Source organism: Dreissena polymorpha, chromosome 4 (assembly GCF_020536995.1).
Source record: "Dreissena polymorpha isolate Duluth1 chromosome 4, UMN_Dpol_1.0, whole genome shotgun sequence".
Lineage (NCBI taxonomy): Eukaryota > Metazoa > Mollusca > Bivalvia > Myida > Dreissenidae > Dreissena > Dreissena polymorpha.
In genome coordinates this window covers 19,798,356-19,824,971 of record NC_068358.1, presented here as the reverse complement: position 1 = coordinate 19,824,971, position 26,616 = coordinate 19,798,356, and the positions used below count along the sequence as shown (strand labels likewise).

Genomic DNA, 26,616 nt, shown 5'->3' with positions numbered 1-26,616 from the left:
ATGACATCTCATTTGATAAAATGTGTCGAGTTACTTATTTGCAAGATATTTCTGATAAACAACAAAACAACAAAGAGCTAAGTTTTTTTTGTATTGCCAAATGCTCTGTCAATCAAATCAGTTGAAATGTTGTAGTGATAAATGATACATCTGATTACAGATATTGTTATGTCAACGTAACGATTGTAATTGAATGGCTTTGATAAAGTATGATAAAATATGTTTGGAGCAGTAAATTTATCACAAGTCGTTTGTGAATGTATTATAAATACGAAATAAGTCATTGCTTTTGTTTAAAAACTACCATAAAAATACAAAAATAACAACAACATACACCACTTACATATATGGACTTAAGTTCAGTTTATTGGCATATTTTGCACACTATTTTTTTAATAATTTGGACATGTCTGGCTAATGTCCTGGGGATCATTGTATTATATTTATATTGATGTACCAATTATCACGCAGTTATGTATTCTTAAAATTGCTCAGTCCTTTAAATTCTGTAAGTTTTACCCTTTCCCATTCAGAACCAAAGTGAAAATGGCCTTATACATTACCAGCATAAAACCTTAACAGTCTGCTTTTGGCTCATCAGTATTTTAGGGTAACAAATGAAACCTTTAAATCTTGAATCTATTTAGCAAAGACTTTAATTTATTTTGAGTAAGGGACTACAAATATGGCAAAATGTGTACCTGAGTGGTAAATGGTCAATGGTCTTTCTAAAATTTATAATGAACTGTTAATTATGATCGTTTTATAACATGCTGGTAGCCCGTTTACAGTCAGCCAGTATGAGATTGGTAGGTGATCACAGGAACTTGATACTGTTGATATAGCATTGCATTGTTTTCACCTGTCAAACTGATCATATTTGTGGGTAACATGCTTACTCTGACCCATGTGCAGTGACACAGAATGGGCCACCCATTCTGAAACATGAAAGTCAGATTTTCCTTGACAATTGATCATTGTCATGTATAATTCCTTTCTTTAAGTTTAAATATCAGCAGCAGCCACTCTTACATGTCATAGCCTAAAGAGCAGCGCTTCCGTTAGCTTTTAAAAGTTGGAAGTCCTGAATTCCAAGCCTAAAATTTTGGACGTCCCAGACATAAATTTCGAAGTCCCACTTTTATTTTAGAATTTTAATATACGTACATGTTCCAACTCTATCCATTACTCGATAATCCAGTAGTATTACGATTTTATTTTCAAAACCAAAATACGGACAATATTGACTTCTGCTAACATCCGCCATTAAACGCAAGTTGAATTATGGGATGGGGGAATTCCCATTGAACATGCGTTAATCACGTGACGTGATTTGAGAGAAACTAGCGAAGATATTTCGTCAATTGCAGTCCATGTCAGTACCATCTGCTAACAAATCGGAAATAAATAAATAAAATACCGGAGAAAATCGGTACCAAATGAACATTTCCGAAATGCCGAATTCGTTCTCAAATGATCGCGCATGCGAACAAATTTTCGTAAATTGATAATTTGTCGGTTTATTTCCAAACTGTCTATTCAGATTTTTGCTATCTCCAGAGCCGAGATTTCATCGCATTGGCGATCAGGGGATGGGTTAATTATGCAGACTGCTTATTTTCAAATGCGTATAATCAAAGTATTATCCGAAAAAATCAGGATTTTACCATTCACGGAAAGTTACGAAAATTCTAGCAACAAATAAACATTTCTCGTGTATTTCGTGTACAGATGAAAATCATGCAAAAATTAGACTTCATGCACAACGTAACGTCATTCTTCCGCGGGGAAAGCGTGGACTCAAATATTTGATTGCTGAATAAAAACTTCGGAACGCAGAGGTCGCTAATATTGCTAATATTATTGTATACAGCTTCACGTGGGGTCGGCGTGTATTCGGTTGCCTGAGCACTGATTGGCTGATGCGCTTACCAAGAAGACTTTGATTGAGAGCTGGAAAAATCAATATTGGCCACTCGCTGAGAAATTCATTGAAAACAGTAGCTCTTGTGCGGAGTTAACGGTCTGAATAAGCCCATTTACTGTTGACATTTGAATGTGTTGTGTATTAGAAAATAGCGTTCATACATGCGGATTATCGGTCGTCCAAGGGACTTCCACCATTTGCATAATGGACGTACGACTGCCAATTTCGGGCGTAATTTACGCCCGGACGTCCACTAACGGAAGCGCTGCTAAAGAGGCTTGGGTGATTGGGATCTGGGATCTTGGATCAATTTATTTGTACTACATATGTATTCATGACACAATACATGTACATATTGGAGAAGAATATGACATTCAGGTCTTAGCTCCCTCCGGGTTAAAAGTCAGAGAATATTAGAAAGACCATTGGCTTCCTTACCCAGTCTACCCTGAAATTGCTTTTTCCTAATGTCCCTGCTATTGAAATTAATTTAGCTCTTATGATTTTAATTTGACAATGCATTTTTATGCCCCCGGTATGGTGGCATATAGCAGTTGAACTGTCAGTCCGTCTGTCAGTCTGTGCGTCTGCCCGAAAACTTTAACATTGGCAATAACTTTTGCAATATTGAAGATAACAACTTGATATTTTTGAGTGGTGAAAGGTTAATGTCAAGGTTATCCTACAAGGTCAAAGGTCAAAAAACAAAATCCAAGGGAAGTAACAAGCTTTAAAGGAAAATCATTAATATTTTTTATCATTTGGCAGACACAGATAATTTTTACAAGGGAAGTAATATTTTTTAAAGGGATATTATAATTATTTTTTTTTATTCAAAGCGGCGCAGTAGGGTGCATTATGTTTCTGACAAACACATCTCTTGTTATTATTGTATTAACATTTAAGATCTTGACACAAATACTTACTATGAACAAATCTAAATGTAATAATTTTCATGAAGAGGACTACATTTTATTTGTGCTTTATATAGTTTGTATTAGCATACAATATAAATAAATGATAGGAAATATTAAACAACATATTATTATTATACACTATGATAAGAAGAAAGTGAATAATATGAAAAAACATTAAGTTATGTCAAGAATTATTAGTTCAGAACCATCTGCATTATTTTGAGTCATTAAAGGTGCCTTTTCACAGATTTTGGCATTTTTTAACTTATTCATTAAATGCTTTATATCGATAAATGTAAACATTGGATCGTAAAAGCTCCAGTAAAAAATTAAGAATAAAATTTAAAAAAGGAAAACAACATTGTCCGGACCAGGTTTCGAACCAGTGACCCCTGGAGTCCTGCCAGAGTCCTGAAGTAAAAACGCTTTAGCCTACTGAGCTATTCCGCCGAGTACACTTACTTGACGTATTTTATACCTTATATAAGCAATCTTCGTAGTTTCACCAAATTTAACGACAAAAACAGAACTCTCCAAATTATTCAATCGTTTCGCGTTGCAACGCTTTATAATTTTTAGGTTTTAAAATCGTCAAAAGATGCATATAATGGCTATATTAGACCATGGTAAATGTTCAGTATTACTGTTTCCTCACAAATATTATAACTAAAACGAAAATTTGCGAATCTGAAACAACTTTTTTCAATTTTGTCAATTTACCAAAGCGTGAAGAGATCCCTTTAAGTCATGTTCATCACGTTTTGTTTAGTTGGCTCATTTGGCCTGCAGTTTCTAGCAGGTGTGTCAATGTGGAATAATCAGGATTTATTCACTGGTGCCAAATGCTTGATGTTTATAATTGGGTTTAGTTTTGAAGCTTGTAAAAACGATTATGCTTATGGCAGATAAGTGGATTAACACACTCACACAGGGAACACTATGATCTAACATGCCTTATAGATCGTGTTACAGGCTGAAATCCACTGTAAAAAATGTATTCTGCGTGAATGTGTAATTCATAAAGGACTTTTTAAAAATGTGTTTACAATTTTAGAAATATTAAAGATGTGGACCATACAAATAGTTAATAAAAATAATAGTCTATTAATTTGTTCTTTTTTCCTAATGCTGAAAATGAAATAACTGAATGAATTTGTTTAAAAAAAAGTGTCGCACATTTTAACTATTATAAACTTACAGATATCATGGTAAAGTGTAATTTGCAACATCACTCATTGATCAGACCTAAATTGTAAGACAATGTGCTATTTATTGTTGAATGCTTATTGTCCCCTAGTGGTGAAACCTGCAGAGGGGACTTACGGTTTGCGCTCTGTGTGTCAGTCAGTCAGTCAGTCAGTCAGTCAGTCAGTCTGTCTGTCAGTCACACTTTTCTGGATCCTGTGATAACTTTAAACTTTCTTAATATTTTTTCATGAAACTTAAGAAATGGATAGATAGCAATATGGAGATTATGCACGTCATTTCATTTTGTTCCTACATCAAGAATTCTGGTTGCTATGGCAACAAATATTATTTTTAATTAATAATTAATAATTCTGACAATGGTGGAGTTTCACCGGTAGGGGACCATATTGCTTGGTACTCTCTTGTTATAATTGTCACAGGACCCTAAAACGATGTTTGGCAAGTTAACTCAATGACTTCTATTAATTTTGCAATATTGATTAGTTTCTTATAAACCCTTGTCAGCATAATTGCACAACAGTTTGTCTAGTATGTATTCTCTGTGCAATGGTTGTTGACTTGGAAGTCTGCTGTGTTAGTATTGGCCAAAGGTGGGTGGGATCCAACCAGCTGTTTTCCCAATACTCCTAGATGATTCTAACAATGGCTGTTATTGATTCAATCAATGGAGAATCTCCAGAGTAATGCTCTAACAATTGTTGTATTTTCTCATTGCTGCATGCCAAGCTTCTGGCATCAAGTGCTTTCCCCTTCAATATTTGATGACTCTGAAGCTATTGCTAATGTAGGGGCGGGTTTGTTTTGCCATCATTGCTGAGAAAGCTACTATGACTGATGTGTGAAAGGAATTAATTGAGATACCAAACAAGTGAGTTTTGTTCACATGTGAAATTAACACTGATACACATGACATGGAATTTCAAAGTTGTGATGGATAAATGGTGCTTTGTACCTTGTGTGAAAAAAATGTTGATGAGTCAGGAATAAATTTAAATAACACTGGAAATAAACATTGAAAGGAAATTTTATAATTGAAAGGATTAATTTGTGGAATATTAAATAATTGGTGACATTAACTAAAGGACAACATGTATCAGGGAATGGTTTTAGCCGTGCATCCAAACAAGGACCAGTTTTCCATGGTAGGTTAAACAGATGGGCAGAGTATTCATTGTGTTACCATCTTCAATTGTTAATTTTATATTATATTGTTGTAGTTAATATGTTAAGGATATACAATTTTAGCACTTTTCGTAGATGAAAAGTTCACTTTATCGTTTATGTGTATCAGATTATTTTTATTGATTTATATGTTCATGTTACTGCAGTGAAGACTTATGAAGATTTATCATTGCTAACACAAATCTAGACGGAAAAGAAATTATATTAAAAAATAATCATGAAACATATAAATACTATAATAATAATTATATGATTGCATATTTACACATTAAAATGTGCACATTGAAAGACAGGGACTGAAATAATTAATGATATAAAAGCTACAATTATAATGAAATATTCACTTCATACATAGATTTAAGACTTTTGAATAGCATCATTAAATTCTGTTTCAGTGTTTATCGTAATTACATTATGGCTGAATGAAGGAGGATATCATAGTATGGTTACAGATAACCCTGCATAATTTATTGAGTTGTCAATAGCAAGCTGTACCGCTAGGACTAAAACGTTCAATGTCTTTGTCCATCCCATGCAAGCTGTCACAGTTACCAGGTGCAACATCATTTAGGTCTTTTAAGGCATCAAGTCCGATTTTCCAGGGCAGTAGCCTTAAAGGGTAACAAAGATTTTTTCAATAACAACTAAAAAATATGGTGTTTGTATATGAGTTTTGTAAAGTTAATTAAAAATATCCAAAAGTATGTTTTATTGTGTTTTTTCAAACGAAATCTAGCTATGAATTTTAGTGAATTAATTAGAGCTGAAGCTCATATTAAAGAAAAAAAAACTGAGTTTAAATGTCTAAATAGATGAACAATCCTCAGTCTTTAGATACAATTGAGCAGAAATAATTGGGTGTTTAATTTGTTACATTGTAATTGCCTGCTACAATTTAATAGCCCGCTACAATTTAATAGCCCCATGACAATATCATTCTGTATGATATTGTTTAACAAACAAACTAATGGTTAACATCCACAGTTATAGGTTTTCAGCAATTACAAGTGTCTACCACAGGTGTTTGTTGTCTGATATGTAAGTGATTGACCACTAGGTATGATGTGGTGAGGTCTGTTTACACTGTTTGACTCATCTGCCATGATGAACTGTCAGAACTGATGATCTGTTCAGTTCAATGCTCCCTTTTCGTTCACCGAGAAATGGGCGCAGAACTGATGTAGTTTCTAGATATGTATTCACCAGTTACAACAGTTCCACACCATGCGCTTTACTTGCGTTGTACAGCGTAACAGAGTAAGAGTAAGAAAAGGTATACTAACAAATAAATAGTTTTGGTTTTGATGTTGGGGATATATACTCCTTATAAAAGAAAAGGTAAATAGCATGATATATGTGATTAAATCTTTAAAGGCAATTTAGATAGTTTAAATACAGAGAATTTGATTTGTTTGAAACTGAACCAAAACACTTGAGATAAATCATATTATATTTTCATTTGTTTGTTAGTTGTATTGACCAAATTATATAAACACAGGCACTTTTAAGAAGCAAGGATACATCCTTGAAATATTTTGACTGAAGCTATAGATTTAGAATAGAATACAACATTTACAAACCTTCATAAAATAGTACAAGACTTATTTTTTATAAGTTGTATATAGTGAAGGAGCAGATAAAGTTTAAGTAACAATATACTTTTCTCTCTGATTGTATTATTTTGTTCCTCACTACTGTAGATATGTATTAGTTTTGCCCTATGCAAGTACCGTATTTCCTCGATTATAAGACGGATTGACTATAAGACGAGACCCCAACTTTAGGTCCAGATTGGCTGTATTTTGCGTAGACTCGCTTATAAGACGGGGCAATTTTTTAAAGACGAAAATCGGTAAAATTTCAATAGTCAAAATTTGTTGGTCGGCCATTTTGTAAGTAAGTACAATACACCAAGTAAGCTCGTTATCGGATTCGTTCCCTGATTCACGTCATGTTGACGTTCGACTTCGCAAACTGGACAACCTTAAGCTTAAAGCTGATGTCATACGACGCTCTCTTCCTCTTCGTGGACATCTTCTTTTAACGTTATTATCAATAGAATACAATGAAATACTTGGGAAATTAATGACGATTATGATTATAGGCGCGTTATATCTCTGATTGTTTGATTGCTGTCTGTATGTTTGAAACCAATCATATTTCTCAATAATTAATGTATGCATCAGATTGGACAATCAAATACCAGGTATGTCATTTAAACTTGATTAGTGTTGGAGGTACATGTATAATGCCATCTGTGTCCATTAAACACCCAATTAACGGCTTAATAAACAAGAGTATTGTCTGACAATTAGTTGCTAGCTGTTTGTAGCACCAAGCTATCTGTAGGGGGTCTGTTAGGGGTCAATACTATCTCGAATTGTATCAATAAAACTGCCAATTAACGGCTAGATAACGGTTGCACATGTTGATAGTCAGTCGGCAATAAACAAACTGTCATCTATGACAATAGTGTTTGCACAACAATTGCAGTTTAATTGGAAACAAATAGGTGTTTTATTTAGAAAAATAAAGATACAGATAATAAAGCATGACGTACATTTACCCTGCATTCCCTGAAAATAGAACAAAATATGCAAAACATTATTTATTATAATGAAATAGATAGACGATATATTTATATAAATTTAAGAAACGTTAATTGTTTCCAACCGATTTATTCAAAATGACATAAGCGATCTAACGCTGATTCTTCACCGCCACAGTAGCAACGATCCGCAGTAAATATTTTGCTGCAAATAGAAAATAATAGAATAATAACAACAGTATTTGTACACATTTGCTTTAATAAATTTTTATGTTTAATTTTTATTCGATTTTAAACTCGCGAGTATTCCAAACAGACATATCATTTATAATATATCATAAAATAAGGATGTAAGCGGCAAATCACGTATCTAAACGAAAGTAGTTTCTTTTCTTCATCAGAAATACGGTTATCACTTCACAAAAATTGGTAAAGAAACTTATTTTTTTTCGTAGACTGCGCTTATAAGACGACCCCCCCACTTTAGGCCTTAAAAAATCGGGAAAAAAACCCGTCTTATAATCGAGGAAATACGGTACCTAGACATCTCTAATGCAACAAGTTGGAGTTCGAGGTTACCTTTGGCAGGAGTGCAATACTTATGTTTCCCAAAGCCTCAACCCAGGTACAGTAGGTTCACACTTGACCTAATACATCAGTGGGCATTAGTTTCAAATTGGCATCATAGCTACATAGCTTTTCCTATCATTTGATTGGTAGTAAGTGCCTTACTGCATTGCTGCAATTTAACATGACAAAAATATGCCTGACCTATGGGACACAGAATGGCATGTTGAAAGGCGGCACCTTGCCAGACAGTGGGGAAGTAATAGCATCATTGGAGGCCCCAAGGGAATCCCTAATAGCCCCTTATCACCTTGACCAATCTTTGCAAGGGCCCGCTTGTGGCAACAAACTGGTCAATAGATAGAACACAAAGGGCTTATTGATTAGCAGTGCTAATTTACTGATGATAAAAACCTTGGCTGCATTTTCTGGGATACACTGATTTCTGAGTCTAATTGCATATGTCATGTGTAACATTATGAACTTGTTTACTTTAACATGGGCAAATCTTGACTGTATGTTTATTACTTTGATCTGTTAACATAAACAGTCTTAATGCTGGAAATTGTTCTAAGCTAATTAAGATAATGCCTTATCATACATGTAACTGACTAAGATGATGCTAGATAATGTCTTTTATTAATTATAATAATGTTTGTGTCTTGGATTTGTTAAACAATGCCTTAAACTGGCTATCCATACCATGTCTGTCACAGACTGGGATTATGCTTAGACAATACTCTTAACCCTTTGCATGCTGGGAAATTTGTCGTCTGCTAAAATGTCGTCTGCTGAATTTGTAAAATAAGCATTTTCTTCATTTTATTTCAAAGAATACTATCAGAATAGCAAACAGTTTGGATCCAGATGAGACGCCACAGAACTGTTTGCAAAGGCCTTTAAAATTCGGTTCCCGCACTGAAAGGGTTAACTGAATTGCATAACAATTATGTTAAATTAGTTCAAGGATACTTAATGCTGACTACCATTATGTTGAATCACATTATAGGCTGATAAGGACAATGCTGGACCATACTGTAGACTGAGAGTACAATAATTCTGGACAATATTGTAAACTGATTACCATAATTACTCTATGTTTTCGGACACTTAAAAATAATTATTTTGTTTCGTGTCCGAAAACTTAGATACAAAAAATATTAACAAAATACAGGTGTCTGAAAACTTAGAGTCGAAAATGGAAGTGTCCGAAAATAGCGTCAATTGTATCAATGACTACCGGTTATAGCACGCGCTTGTAAAATACCTTGCCGTATAGTATAAAATACAGTTATACATGTTTGCACTGCATTTTAAATAATTGTAAATGCTTAATTTATTTGACAGAAAGTTACTTCAATATTGTACTCTGACCAACGAGTTCAAAAATGAGCATGTGATGTACCGATACACGCTTGTATGAACCTGTAATTAACGCAATAAAAAAAGCAAACTATGAATTCTTTGTTTGTTCATTTCCGATAGTTGTTGTGTAACACCTTCCATTGTTCGTTTAACTTGTAATAGGGTGCATCACAATTTGAAACATTTAGTATTTGTCACAGTTATTTTACTGAGAAGGGGTAGTACCATTGCGGTAGATAATTGAACTGTTAATTGGCACTACCCCTGGTAATTGTCATAACGCTTATGAGATCGGGCGAAACCATTGTTTAATACCGGTTTACAAGGATATTTACCCAATAACGCAAATATAATGGTCCATTGCCCTCAGGCATGCACCCGCAATGTTTTATGATGTTAATCTGGTTGTAAAACCCCATGATTGAACTGTCATTAGATGTCGAAAACAGGTTCGAAATTTGATAAAAAAAGGGCTGTAAAATATACTGTCCGAAAACTTAGAGGCATAAATAACGGACGAAAACTTGTGTGTCCGAAAATAAAGAGTCACGAAAAATAAATATTTTTGCTAAAAAAGGGGGTGTTCGAAAACTTAGAGTGTCCGAAAACATAGAGTAATTACGGTATACAAATTCTGGACCATAATCATAGACTGAACCATAACAATAATCTTATCATAACACTGCTTGATTATGCTTTTTGCACATGTATGGTATTCATAATAAATTGCTCTTCTTTATTAAAAAAAAGATAAACATTTCTGTGCATTTCCAAAGTCATTTAGGTATAGTTTCAGAACCAACATATGATCAACATTTTTGTGTGACTGAATCATTGAGGACTTCTCTTTATGTAGCTGTTTAAACATTCAACAGTTCCCTCCCTTTGATTGTAGCCGGCATCTTGCATACTGTTAATTGCCTTCAGAATACAAATACAGTGCACCATCTGAACGTTTGAGTTAAGCATGACACACACATTTGGAACGAAAACAAACTAAGACAATAATGATGTTATTGCTGATGTAACTACATTATGAAAACAACATTCACCCACATTTCATTATAATGGTATGACTAAATTGCATTTATGGTGAAACAAGTTCATTTATATAGGGAACAGTATGAACACATGAAAACAATTATAACAATTATCTATATGATATGGGTTGTTAAAATTGTGTTCTTTTTTTTCAAAAATCATGTTTCTAACATTGTTTAATGACATCAAATGGTTGATGATAAGTACATAAAAAATACAATCTGCATATCTAGGGTTGAGTGGGAAAGTGTTTTAAACATATTTGAATCAGATAAAATTTATTATAAATCATGCTCAATTTCTGTGTATGACTGTTTTCATTTGTTGAGGCTGCTTAGGGCTTTTTTTCATCTTACGAAATTTACCTGGCTGTGACATGAACCTTGCTGAATAACATTAGGGTTACATACACACCTGTACATGTGGCACGTATGTGCTGACATTGTAAACATTAGTGTGCCCAGCTCATTTTGTATGCAATTTATGAATAGAAAATATTCAGGTTAGTCAAGGATTAAAGCAGATGTAAAATGGATGTTGGATATTTTTAAGACTTTAAAACCTGGTCTTGTTTCGTATGCAATATTATAAGAATGCAATGAACCACCAATTGGCCGGTGTATTGTTGGGTATGTATTATTAATGTATGGTATATGATACATTTTTATGTCCCCCCACCACTATAGTGGGGGACATATTGTTTTTACCCTGTCTGTTGGTTGGTTGGTTTGTGTGTTTGTTTGCTCCAACTTTAACATTTTGCCATAACTTTTGCAATATTGAAGATAGCAACTTCATATTTGGCATGCATGTATATCTCATGGAGACGCACATTTTGAGTGGTGAAAGGTCAAGGTCAAGGTCATCCTTCAAGCTCAAAGGTCAAATATATAGCTTCAAAGTGGCGCAGAAGTGGACATAGTGTTTCTGACAAACACATATCTTGTTTATATTTGAAAATTGATGGTTACCTAATGAGAAGTAATTAAGAGCCTCATATTAGGAAGTGTGTGCTTTTTTAGCCAAATATATACGTCTGGGTCAACTTTAAAGTATATTATTGTCTAATTCACATGCTAAATTCTTATTTTTAATCAAACTGCAATCGTGCAGTTTGGTCAGGAGCTACACTGTCCTCTATTACAGTACAGCCAAAGCGGAACAAACGTATTTCGCGATCCGCGGCGGCAAGGCGAAACGAGTCGATGCCGCGTCAGTCGTTGAAGCCGCGTCAGTATGCGGCGGCAAGTCGCATTTCGCCGCGAAACTTCGCATCTGTCCGCCGAGGCATGCCGCGGTCCGCGACATGATGCCGAGTCGATGCGATCATGAAATAATTTTTTTTTTAATTATTAGTTACATGTAGTTAACAAATTTTGAAAGAACAATTATAATAATAATTAAAATCATAATAAATTTATTGTGCGAGGATGTATTAGCATATACATGTAAGCATAGTTAATGTGTCTGGCCAATTATTAAGTTTGTTTCCCGCCCGTAGCGTATGTATTTCACACATAAACAAGGTCACGTAATTATGTTTTCGCACATACAAGTGGTCAAGGCTCCAGCATATGGTGGATTTATAAATTAATTGCATGTTGATTCCGCTATTATATTTTAGCTGAGAAAATTAGCAGTTTGAAGCCACATCAATAATCAAGACGGTGACGACGTATTTGTAGTTTTGTTAATTATCAGCTTATTATAACTATTGTTTGAATATGCGTATATAAACACGTTTTATTTTGTTCATATTATACAGTTAATATCGCTACTTATTACCCGATAATCCCGTATATTCCAGTGTTAAAGCAAATGCTGGTAAATATTTACGATACACAAACATTCTCGATATTTCCTTAAGTATCAAATACATTTTGGCATTTGTTACTATTTATAGAGATAATGAAATAACGTCTAATCAGGGCGTTTTTTTCTCCACTGAACACACGATTTACGCCTGACGTGATGTTCATGTATTTATACAACACAAAATACACCCAAACTTTCCAAACGACGTTCTACATGTCTGCATAATTTTCGCGCGCTTTTTATGAAACAAAGGATATTTTAGCACTGTTTATTTGACGCTAGAATTTGCCAAAGGACGCGTTAGCATTAAAATTCGGAAGTGTGTTTCGGATTACAAATTTAATAATGATAATCGAACGAAACATAAACAGTTGCGCGTAATTAATTCTACGCTACACATACATGTATGTACATGTAGGTGGATATCCTTTTCACTCGATCCGCCGCGTACGTATGCGGCGGATTTACTCCGCGAAAGTACGCAAGGTTAATACAGACTCGGCGTCGTTGCGCGGATCGATGCCGAGTGCCACGGCGATACGCCGCGTGAACACACGATTCGGCCGCCGCGGACTAATAATCTGGCAGTGGCGTAGCCGCGGATTATGTTTGTGCCGCTTTGGCTGTACTGTATGTCATGCAAGGTTTTGAGGCCTTAGCGTACAGGGTAGCCTGTACCAGACCGTGTAAATGTGAAGGCTGGTTTGGAGCTACGCTGGCCCCATATGACCTTATAAGAACCAATTGCAAATGATGTGGGTAAATTAGTTAAGAAGAAATATATTGAAACTACCATCAACCAGTCTTGTCAGATTGTTGTTTATTATTTATTTGCAAAAATGTTATACCAGTGTTCAAACATTACTTGAAAACTCTTTATTAAGGATGTTAAATCCTACCTGTACATTGCAAGATAGCACTTCTATATGTCAGGACAAATATTTGACAAGATTTTTATATCATATAAAAAATTGTTAAGGCACATAACTACTTTGTCCATGTATGTAGCATATTGCTGGCACAATTATGTTCTTCTTCCTGTTGTTCAAGCTTTCACTTATGTCCTGTTGTCAGTGTCATGAACTTTCAGGCACATTTTCACATTTGTACAATTTCCTGTATAGTGTTGCATGTTGGTTCTAAAATGGCATCTTGGAAAAAGAAACTTAAGGTAGGCTAGGTTTTTTACTTTATATTGTTACAATCTTATAAATGATGTATTGCTGCAATAGAGTTATAATTCAAGGGTTGTACAAGAAATCTATACCCAATCTTATAAATGATGTATTGCTGTGAAAGAGTTATAATTCAAAGGTTATACAAGAAATCTATACAATGTGCTTTCCGAATTCCACATACTTAAAACAGTTCATTATATTCTCTTAAATTACAATTGGTTATAGTCTTTCTGTGGTTTTCTGTTCTCATTTTGGGTTCAAGTGAGTTTTAATCATCTTAAAACAGCCCGGGAAGTCATCATCTGCTGGCAAAATTGGATACGGGCTACATTGTGTGATCCATGCTTCAAGCTTGTTGCCAACACCTTCACAGCCACTGGTAACTGTGTTTGACAATGATGTGATCCCAGGGATGTTGTGGACCAGTAGATGTTGGCGAAGATGCACAGCAATGTGGAGCATAATGTTGTGCCAAGACACCTGTACTTTGTTTACTTTTATCAGCTTAAATCAAGGCTGGTCTGGCTGGATTCACTTCCATCTCAACATGCTCAGTGTTCTCCGGAAGCACTGGACAGCCAGCAATTACACCAGTTACTTACACTTTTAGCTCTGGCTACTTTTCCCCAAAATATTATAAAAAACAGCACATAACGGCCTGTTTTAGTTCTTAGTCTCTGGCTACTTTGAAAATATAACTGGCAACTAAAAGTTTTATGGAGAGCATGACATGCTCATTATCACAAATGTACTTTTGCACTTGTACAATAATGGTTAAGGTTTGCATGCAATTTTCTTTTGTACAATAGGAAACTTGTTCATGTATTAAAGACATATACACTATTGGAAAATCCCCACTTTTCTGTGCAGATAATTATATTCTTACAACACAGAAATAAAATGTAAGGTGCTAGAACAAATAGGAGTAAATGTGTTAGTATCTGTGTAAACTTGGCCATTTTGCATTTCATTTAACTTATACAATTTAATTAGTGAAACCATTATAAGGTAATTAATGTTTAATTGCATATTTCTTGTTCCTATTCATGGTTTGATATCATGTTCAGGAAATGCAATGTTGTTAATACAATCATTCTGTTAAAGGGGCCTTTTCACAGATTTTGGCATTTTTTAACTTATTCATTAAATGCTTTATATCGATAAATGTAAACATTGGATCGTAAAAGCTCCAGTAAAAAATCAAGAATAAAATTAAAAAAAGGAAAAGAACATTGCCCAAAACAGGCTTCGAACCAGTGACCCCTGGAGTCCTGCCAGAGTCCTGAAGTAAAAACGCTCTAGCCTACTGAGCTATTCCGCCGAGTACACGTACTTGACGTATTTTATACCTTATATAAGCAATCTTCGTAGTTTCACAAAATTTAACGACAAAAACAGAACTCTCCAAATTATTCAATCGTTTCGCGTTGCAACGCTTTATAATTTTTAGGTTTTAAAATCGTCAAAAGATGCATATAAAGGCTATATTAGACCATGGTAAATGTTCAGTATTACTGTTTCCTCACAATTATCATAACTAAAACGAAAATTTGCGAATCTGAAACAACTTTTTTCAATTTTGTCAATTTACCAAAGCGTGAAAAGATCCCTTTAATAACAGTAAGTAATACTAAGACTGGGTTGATTTCCACGAGATTAGTGCATGCCAGACATTACCGGTTCTGATGTAGTCCCTGGAACTAAGAACGTGTTCAGCCTGTTGTTGTCACTTTAACTGCTAACATCCACTAGCAGTTCAGCTTCCTGTCACACAGGAGTGGCAATGTCACTTGCAAGGCCAACAACTTGGAGCCCAACCATTGTTTAACCAATTTATGCCTAGTGGACTGTCCCAATTCCTTCTAAATTGGATCAATTTATTTCCAAAATTAGGGATGTCTAGTATAATTATTTCTATATTTAGAATATTTCTTACAGAAATTCCTTTTAGCAAACAGTGCAGACCCAGATGAGACGCCGCATCATGCGGCGTCTCATCTGGGTCTACGCTGTTTGCCAAGGCCTTTATTCTAGACGCTAGTCATAAATGGGTTAATATTGGAAACATGGAGCTGCATTGCATATGACTTGCTTTCTTCCTACAAATGCGGTGCTTTTGTCCTGTGTTCCAGCTATATGTGTTCTTAGGGTTGTTATTTCACATGTTTGTTAAATGTACTGGATATTCTCTGGGCTTTCCAGAATAAACATTGCTTGTGATTATCAGTTTGTTTGCCAATATGTATGGAACTAATTGTAATGTTTGTATTTTGAGAGGGGTAATGACTCAGCTTTGGTTGTTTTGCTTCCAGGTAAGGTGTTTTACCTGTCTAGTAAGAAATTGAACCATTAATTAGGGAAAAGACTGTACCTAGTGGTAGTTAGTGTAAGTGTTCCCAAAAATAACATTGTAGGGTGCTAATAATCCTTTAGTATTTACAATTTTCTACATTTATATGAAAACACTCCTTATGGCAAGTCTATTATTACTTATATGTGCTCCAAACTTTTTTAACGCTAGACTTTTTGCCTTTTCTACTGTCGTTTTTTACTGTACACATTTGCTCGTATTATCCCTGTCATATATTTATGCAGGAAGCTATATATATAATGAAGTGATTATCTCCTTGGTCTGTCAATGGTTCTGTTTATGTATAAGAAAACAAAATGCTTTATTTACTAAAAAAAGATATACATGATTGTCTGCAGTAAAGCAGGGCCTTATCTTTTGACATTTATCAATCTTGCATAATGAAGTTTACTTGAACAAAATTGTAAGTATATAAATAACTTTGCTTAGTAACTAGATTATTTGTATACTGCCAATTGTGTATCTATAATGGTTTTAACAGAATTTAATGTTTATTACATGAATTTTACCCTCCAAAAAATGTAAAAGGTATTCTAGTTTTTCTTCTCAATCGCAGAAATGCTAGCATTATCCAAGAATAGACCTGGCAGAACTTTTATCATGCAATTATTTCTAAAGGAAAATGCTTAGTTTAGGTACCAATTAAACTATAGAATTTCAAGGAATCCGTTTAATATTATAAGACAAGTGATTTATTAATGTAACAAACTTTTTTTAAAAATTTAAACCTGATAATAATTAATGCCATGTGTTATCTACCATCTCTATACCCCTCTATTGCAGAACTTCATAAAAAACATACTAGATCATTACTCTTATTTTGCAGCTTGCATGTCATATAAATTTGCAATCCTATACACAATTTCCCATGCAGTTATTATCAGATGAATCACATAGAAAAGCCCCTGTGATATCTCACTTGTGTCATTGTCTGTATCACAATGTGAATGTTCAACCCCTGTATCTCATATAGAAATGAAGAACAGATGTAGCAGCTTGGCTCTGAATTCTCTTAGTTTACTTCCAGATTGCCAGATGGAGCAAACTCTGGCGTCTCATTCAAGATGGTGAGTGTGAAACCTGCGCTGACTTTGTCATCGACAGTGACCTTGACCTAGAAAGTCACCTGACCTTCGACTCCAAGGTGGAGGAATTCCTTATGGATCGGTCCATTTTGAAAGTGCATCTTCCCAATGGGGGTTTCAACATGGTGAAATATGGTGATGCCACAGATATTAAGGTATATATACAATTACTTATTTGTCCATAACATTTGTAGTCTATTACAATACAGAGATAGACTTTTCACATGAAGTGACAAATACAACCGAAGCCTATGCTTGACAGAAAAACGGCTGTTAAAAAGAAACAGAGCAATAATGAAAATCGCAATCTTTAAGCTTGAATTGTGACCTTCACCTTTCACTAAGGAGCATTAGGCTAGTATTCCATCTGTCCGTATCCGCATCCGCATATCCGCATCCGCAAAAAAATAGAAGTTGAAATGCAATGCGCTTATTCCATTCATCCGCATCCGCATATCTGCACGCGCAATAGGCGTCTGCAAAAGAACGCTCAAGTGAGCATTCTAATGCGGACAAGATACGGACGACATTTAGCACGATGAGGGGAAGCTGTCATCTCAAAAATCAACTGAAAAACTAATTGAATTCGTGAAAAATTACCCGTAATTATACAACAAGCGCAGTTCTGCATATCGGGACTCTGATTTCACTCCAAATGTTTGGAAAAGAATAGCCAAGGCACTAAAAGAAGATGTTTCAGGTATTTACCATTTGTATTCTTTTACAGAGAGAATGATGATTTGTACCGTATATCTATTTAAATTCACGCTTGTCCTTCATAATAATTATCTCTCTATTATAATTTTCAGTTTTATCCATATAAAAAAGAAAGATACATTCGACATATGCGTATAAATGGAATATAGCGCCCGTATTATGATTTTGCTGATACAGATGCGGATACGGATGCGGATAGATGGAATACTAGCCTAAGAGTTATATGTAACATATCTTCTGGCCGTCAGGAATGATGATGTTTATTAATAATGACCTCACCTTAGGCATCAAAAATTATAGAGCAGAAACATAATCTGGAGAGTGTGACAACTATCCATAAATCCTTACATATCAAAATACAGTTTCATGTAGCCTGTTCTGAAATAAGCTGGTTACAGATCAGTGCTAGCAACTCAATATAATATTTTGACATTGTTATGTTACCACAAACTCCATGAACATTTTTGCTCAAGTTTAAAAATCTTCCAAATTTCCTCAAGCATTATGATGTTGTGTCCCCTGAATAATAATAAACTTTGTCCAAGTACAGTTATTGCGCTAAAGTTTGATTATTTTGTATTCATTGTCAAGAAATTTAGGACACCATACACAAACATATTACGTACTCAAAAGACAAAATTGATATTTGTTTATTTTATGATTTCTTCAAAAATACACAACCACAGATTTTTACAGGAACATGTCTGAGACGTATTCAGATCGTTTCCTGCTTTGTAGAAGTACCATATATTTAACCCTTTCAGTGCGGGAACCGAATTTTGAAGGCCTTTGCAAACAGTTTGGATCCAGATGAGACGCCACAGAACACAGTGATTTTTTTTGCCAGAAATTACAGCCGATATTCGGCTGCTTCCCAATTGCAAAAAATGACGTTTTTTCCCAAAAATTTGATTATAATTTCCCAAAAAAAGACAAAATTTTCCCAATAAAGCCAATAAGATTACAATGTAATTAAGCAATAATTTTGAACGAGTTCCGATCGAGTTGCCGAGTCGTCGCCGAACAACAACTGACTTACGTATTTTTCGCGAATTTAGCCGAATACGATTTTACGTTGCTATCCACATCTCTCTCTATATTGCGGAGGATACCGACGATAGTCGATGTATCCCGATTGTAAACGCCTGTTTTTACACACGCCCAAGATGGCAGCAAGCAGACGAGAAATTTGCGATGCGCGGCGAAAATGATAAATAACATTCAAATTAACAACGGATATCATATGGTTATTACGGAATAATTCAATGCGTGTGTCAATTAACGCAAAATATAACGTTTGAGATAAAAACAACAAATATTTATTACAAATCTTCACAGTGAATGTGCATCACGGAAATCAGTGTTGGGAAATTGGAGTTAGTCTACCGTTACTCACAAAGTTAATGCATTTAAGATGAGTATCGTTCGGAAATGGAAAGAGACAAACATGATATGATTTATATGTTAGTGGATCTGTGTAAAATCAGATTCATATGCATATTCTGCTTTATTATGTTTGTCACGCTTTACAGTTAACTGAAATAGCAATTAGCATTTAAGTGCAAGATGTTGAAAGGTAAAGAAATGACATAAATTATTTTAACTCCATATAATACATCATTAACATAGCAAGACCACTAAAGCGTTTTTGTTTTATAAATATTTGTTAATGTTTTCACCATATGATATTTAATTTAAAAGAATACTGAATTAAATTCTTACTGTTAATAGGTTATGATTAAATGGTATATTTAAGAATCTATATAGATTATTGCAAGTTCAATATAAATTTGGAAGGATATTAACTTAACATTGTCTTTATTGTAAGAACACATTAAATTAGTACTTTATAATATAAAAATGCTGTCAAACATACTTTAATAATTTTAATTCTGTTCTTATAATCATATTTATAATGTTTCCCAATTTCATGGTTTATCGCGCTATTTTTCCCAATTTCATGGTTTATCGCACTAATTTTCCCAATCCAAAAGGCACAGGCTGTAAGAAAAAAAAGCAAAAAAAATCACTGGAACATGGCGTCTCATCAGGATCCAAACTGTTTGCTATTCTGATAATATTCTTTGAAAAAATCGAAGAAAATGCTAATTTTAGAAATTCAGCAGAAGACAATTTAGCAGACGACAAATTTCCCAGCATACAAAGGGTTAAGTGGCACTCTGGGAAACTGGGCTTCATGCATCCCACAACACTTTCAACATGCTGTCATGTGGAAAGGAATTTATTTAATTGACAAAGTCCTACATTTCATGTGCAATAACAACATCATAACCATCATTATCAGAAGTAAATGAAGTATTTATACCACAATGTGTGTCCAGTGTGTCACTATTCACTGCCATATATAGTTTGCACTTAAATTTATAAGAATGTGGTATATTTACTATTTTTTACTTGAAAAATAAATGTCAATCTGTTTTATAATTCTCAGGAATTAGAGGAATTAAAAATAGATATACAAGCCTTTATTTCAATGTTCTCTTTCTGCTGTTTGCCAAGGAATGCGCTAAGGCATGTGATCTGGCAAGCCTTTTTCTGTCATGCGCACTAAATCAAATTCGAAGCATTTCACATTTCGAGATAAGTGATAAATGAGAAAAGATTTCATTAAGCTGGAGTGTTTCCAATCATGGCTCTTGTCTGGATGCTTCATTGAATAATCTGTTTATGAAAGATTTTGCCTTGAAGTTGCAACCAACAGGACTTGGTGTTGAATAAGCTGTGTAACAGGCATGTTTATTGTTGTACATAAGCAGTGGTTTTGTCATTCTGGTGCAGTAACAGTTCACTTGCTTCTCGCCTCAGTTGTCCCTGGGTTACCTCTCCATGTGGCGTATGTGAGTTTGGTTGGTGTCATCATACTCTGTAATTGTCTCCGTCACCGCCCCCCAGATAGTGCAGTAGTAGGTATGATGTCTTCTTAGCGACCGGGAGGTCACGGGTTCGAACACCACTGTGGGAGCATTCTTTAGATTTCCCCAAAATACACCAAGTACTGGTTCTAGTCTCAGGAAACAGATTGGAGAGCATTTCAATTTAACTAGAGGCTTTCTATGCAATTGATCTAACAAAAATAGGTTTAAAACTATTTAGATGGTTGGTCAGCTGATAGAATCATCCTTATTCAAAGAAACTAACACCAAAAGCACAAGCACAGATAATTTTTAACCAGGTTTTCCGAAGCAAAAAACTGGTTATTAGATTGGCAAATGTCGACGAGCGGGCGGTCTGGCGGGCGGGCGGAACAAGCTTGTCCAGGCCATAACTTTGTGAGATTTTAAAATCATTTGGCACATTTGTTCACCATCATTAGACTGTGTGTCGCGCGAAAGAATTACGTCGATATCTCCAAGGTCAATGTCACACTTTGAGTTCAAAAGTCCAAAATGGCCATAAATGAGCTTGTCTGGGCCATAACTATGTCCTTCATTGTGAGATTTTAAAATCATTTGGCACATTTGTTTACCATCATTGGACGGTGTATAGTACGAAAGAATTATGTCAATATCTCCAAGGTCAAGGTCGCCATGACTAAATATAGATTTATTTTAAAACAAAGGGGGTTAATTTTAAACAATCAGTTCAGTTTAAGTTGTCTCTTTTTTTCCAATTGAAAACCTGGTTTTGTGACAGTTTTGTCCCTTGTTAATGTTTAAAGTGACATACAGTTACATGTTATATTATACTTGAATGAACAATAATTGTAGTCAGAGCTCCAGATAAAGATTTAGTCTAAAGGGTATTTCACCCCCTGATATTATTGTTAAAGCGTATATTACTCCTTTGTTTCAGCCATAAAGGGTATTTAGGAATATTGAGGGGGTATTTTCCATTTCCATAGAAAACTGATAAAGAAAATGGCGTGTTTAATCTATAAATATTTTTATTTGTTATTTAGATTATTAAATGCCAACAGAATGAATTTAAAATGACGATATGAACAGACTTTCTTTTAAAATATTTCTGCAAGAGCCGCTGGTCGCTTAAAACATCCCTTTTTTTATCCCAAACATGGTGGGCCGCCATTTCTATTACAAGCTAATTTTTTTCGCTGTCGTTCTCACACCTCGTAGTTACAAAATGCCAACTTTTCAGGAGAGAGAAAAAAACGTCACATTTTTTTATAACGATGTTTTAGAAATTGAAATTCTGTAAAAATGCCAAACAAATGAAGCTGCAAAATACGATACAAGTCATAGTAGACGCGTAAGTCATACTGATAAGTCATATTGATATTCAGAAATGGTAGCTACAATATTTGGTCACCACAGTTTTGTCATTTTATTAGGTACGACAATTCGTGCTGATAGGAAACCTCATAGCTGCAAATATAAAAAGTTTTTGTCATATTTGTCCAAACAAAATGACATACAGGTACCTATAGGTGAAATGACGTCGCTACGATTTTTCGCCCAGAAAAAAGGCAACAATCAAGCTACAACATTTTGTCACGTGGCTTTTTCAAGGGCTCTGATTGGCGTAGAGCTACAAGATATAGCACAAAACACGCGACAGACTTCATATATTTGGAAAAGACGAACTTTTTATTTTTATTTTGGAGCTATGAGGTTTGAGAACGACAGCGAAGTTTTGATCGACTTACTTTTGATTCAAAGGTTAACTTCCACTAAAAACTCAACTGGATTATTGGTTAAACTGGTTACGCACTTAAATCGATTTAAAATAGGTACCAGTATTTGCATTGCGTTTTGTTACATACCGGGCAGATTTTTAAAGCGTTTTTTATTTTTTGAATGCGTAAATACGCAGATACGCCTCTTATCTGGAGCTCTGATTGTAGTTATTATAATATATGAAATGTTAAGCTATGTAACCCTATACTTTGAACACAAACGTCACAAAAACAATTCATCATGATTCAAACAACCATAAACGTAGCACTACTCAATATGTTAAATATTGTTGTACAGAAATAAAATAATTTATGATCCCGTGTTACTTAAAAAAAAGAGAGTTTTATTAAATTAATCCAAAACGTCACGATCAAATTTTAGTGTTGCCAAAAAATTAACAATAGCTGTCTGCAAAAAAGCAGTGCTCCTGTATTTTGTCAAAGTCCTTATGCTTATAAAAAAGTTTGCAGAAGTGGTGCTGCATGTAAAACATCACATCATCAGCATTGAAAAAGAAGAATTATTGATTTTTAAATAAAAACTCGTTATTGCAGGAATCATTGACAACTTTAACTTTTGTTTAACATTTTGTAATGCATTTCAAAACATTTATATCACAAACTATTTTTAATGGACATTTTGTCTTAATTAAAATCAAATTGAAATCTACCAAAATTAATGCATCCAAATGCAATGTCTGGAAAATATGGTACCTTATTGTTTTTAGTGTTTATTAAGATAGCAATATTCATTTCAAATGTGTAACATATTGTTTTGTATATTTTATTTAAAACATTGTCCCATAATGATAGCTGTAAAACAACATCTCAACACTGGCTGCATTTATCTAATCAAAGGCAGTTACAGTAAGCACACATCAAAGATGTTCTTTTCCAGCACAATATACTACAAAGTAAGACAAAATGTGAATGTTCAATATTGTGCACCTTAAGGTAGTGCACCTCTCATGATTTCCCGCGATTTCTTCGAAGGTTGAAGAGCCTACTATTAGGTGCCGTAGCCTAGTGGTTAAGGCGATAGACTAGCAATCTTTTGGGATATTCCCGCGCAGGTTCGAATCCTGCCGACGACGTATACTTTTTTGCGACGCGTTTTATTTATTTTCTAACGTAATTTGATTTAATATGGCATATAAGCCATATTTATTGTTAAATATGTTGCAATTTTTATGCACATTCTTCAATTATTAAAATTAAAACAACGTTATGGCGAAATTGGGTGATTTACTGTTGAAAATACGAACCATGCATGTTGCATTTTTATTTTTATTTCAAAAAGTAAACGGTAAATCTGTCTAGTTCTTGGTATTTTTGCTGTATATAGTGTTTCTATAAAAACTAAGTTTAAAATATGACTTAAATGATACTATTTTGAATTTTATGACACTTTGTTTTTAACCGACCCAATTTTTACTTGGCTGAAATCACTAACATTTCATGGCGCTCTTCCATAGATAAAAATTTGTAAAAAATAAATGTCTGTAAAAGAATACTTATTTCATCTTGTTTAAACTTTAAACACCTTTACAGCATCTGTACACACCAACTGCATGCCCATATTTGGAAATTTGAATGAATTATGGAACTTTTATATACCCCAGGGGTGAAAATAAACTGGACAAAAGCCGAGCATGGGGGTGGTTTTGAAAAAATCGGTATATTTTTTTAAAAAGCATGGAAAGCCTACCTACAAATTTGCATGTAGTTCAGTGAAATGATGCTGATTAAGAAAATAATTAATTAGATTATATTTGGATATGTGCCCATTAGAGGTGCGCTACCTTAAAATGACTGCCGGGTGACTTAAGCAGATGGCTGTTTAACTCGGATCTAATGATGACTGATTTTCGTCAGTGAGGCTTTTCATCTAAACTGACCAAGCATACCAGTTGACCGTAAAGCAATTCTGTAGTATTGTAATATATTATTATTATGAATTTGACATTGGATAGAAAGGACTACCCATGTCTTGTTGGCCAGTGGCCACAACTGGATGCATCATATGTTTCTGATCTACATTGCCTGTAGGTTGTGTGCATTAACCTAGGATTGTTTGTGTTACTGACCACTTCTGGATATACCAACTATGTTCATAAACTAGATAGTACATTTTTGCAGCTCACATTAAGTTATGAAATCAACGGATGCAATTAGAAAATGCAGATTAAAAAATTGTGCCTGCCCTAACACATATGAGGTATAAGGAGCTGAAGTGTGTTGGATAGATGTAAGAACGTGATCAAGCATCGAAGTGCCATTTATATCCGCTTTTGTGATACACTATTAAAGCTTCATTGCATTGAAAGTATTGAGAGATTCTAAGGTATGTTACCTGGGAAGAACCAGTGCCTGGTGTCTTTGGATTTTTGAAAGAAAGTAAGGAATTTTTCTTATTTAATCCTTGAAGACCTTTGGTTTGTAAAGAAGAATTCAAATTTACTTACAACTACACCTGTTGGCATATGTACAGACCTATGTGATCAAACTATTTGCTCCTATCATATTTTCAAAGAAAACCTGTTAATGTAAATCACCTTGATTTTATAGTTTGATATCTCATTATCATTCGGTGATGATACTGTTCTGATTTATAATGTCTTAACCTTACAATGGTTGTAATTCATAGGAAAACAATACAAACTTCTTGTTTGCCAGGTGAGCTCTCCTACAACAGGAGGCTCTCTTGTTCATATTAAATATTCTTCCTACTATAAGACTCATTGTGTGAGCTTCAGCTTGTTCTTCATACAATTGCGATGACTTGCATGAATGCCAGGCGTTCACTTTACAAGTTAGTAACACATAGGTTAATAAATGATAAAACTATTGTATTAACACTGAAGTTCTTCTGCAATTTTCTGCAATTAAGTGTATTCATGTGAAACGTAATGAATCATTTTCTTAGGCAAAAAAACAGCCAACAAAATCAACTGCAGGGAGAAAAGAATGTTCAGTAGTAAGAAGTACAGCATGATGAATGTTGAGACTGCTTGATACAAGTCTGGTATGACTTATCAGCGGGCTGGGGAAGAAAACTTGTGATTAGCGCTTGGCTTAGATACACTTAACAGTTAGGGGGCAGTGGCTCTGTTCTCCACTGTCAGCCGCAGCTAGGCACAATTGTGATGGTAACAGGAAATGCTGCATGAATGAAGTTATGCAGGGCTGAGAGAGAAAGATTTGCAGGCAAGATTGCTGCACTGGACTCCTAAATGCTGCCAGTAGCTTAGTTTATTACTTTCTTGAAAGTGCTCTTTTTCCCCAGAGTTGTTGAGAAAATATTGGATGTGCTGTGAATGTGTTAATATGGCAGCTTTGTGTTTTCTCAGTGTAAAGTGGATAACAGTTTCTGGTGTATGAGACAGTGAATAATGAAATTTGTGATTCCAGAATGGAGGATATTTTTAATTCACAGCAGTGTTTCTTAAAATTCGGATTTGTTTGAAATTGGTAGCTTCCATGAAGTGTGTTGTTTTGTGTGCTATTTCGCTTTTTAAAGTTTCGGGTTTGTGTTTGGTAACAAGTAATGAGTGTATGGGGAATACATGATTTCTAGCAGTTGGGTGTGTTGAGGTGTCTAGGGTGTGCGGTGTTATGATGGTGACCAGTATGAACCCACGACTGTCAGTTCTTGAGGTACACGTGGATGTCTACACCACCATGGTCGTCTACCATAGGGTGGAACTTATGGTCCAGGTATGCACACAACTGGCAAATTATAGACCACAAAGGGCTTTTTCATATTACAGTCACCGACCAGTCAGCCTGACAATGTTCATTACATTGGAGCCCAAGGTTAAGGTCAATTAACGTTTGCGGGCTTACTGGGTGGTCACTAAAATGCGAGGAGGCCCATAGTGGTCTGTCCTACTTCTTACATTGCACAGCACATTAATTAAAAAAGGAAAATCCATCATAGACAAATATTAAGTATTTTTATGCCCCCGTATCGAAAGAAAGGGGGGTATATTGTTTTTGGCCTGTCTGTCTGTCATTCATTCATTGTGTGTGTTCCAAAA

The 26,616-nt window shown here is 34.7% G+C and overlaps 1 protein-coding gene and 1 non-coding gene across 9 annotated transcripts in view; both read left to right on the top strand.

Moving 5' to 3' along the window:
• LOC127879960 (focal adhesion kinase 1-like) overlaps positions 1–26,616 on the top strand; it is a 111,719-nt gene that overhangs the window by 24,861 nt on the left and 60,242 nt on the right. For 3 of the 8 annotated variants that reach the window (XM_052427104.1, XM_052427101.1, XM_052427099.1), the window contains exons 1-2: positions 13,626–13,742; positions 17,148–17,360. In XM_052427104.1, the coding sequence (XP_052283064.1) occupies positions 13,650–13,742; positions 17,148–17,360 (306 nt within the window). In that variant the 5' untranslated portion in view covers positions 13,626–13,649. Of the gene's footprint in view, positions 1–4,858; positions 5,196–13,624; positions 13,743–17,147; positions 17,361–26,046; positions 26,294–26,616 lie in introns of those variants that run through there. The other 5 variants (XM_052427103.1, XM_052427098.1, XM_052427100.1 and 2 more) reach the window with 4 other exon arrangements.
• Positions 23,589–23,670, top strand: Trnaa-agc (transfer RNA alanine (anticodon AGC)). The gene has a single exon. It is a non-coding gene; the product is annotated as a tRNA-Ala (tRNA).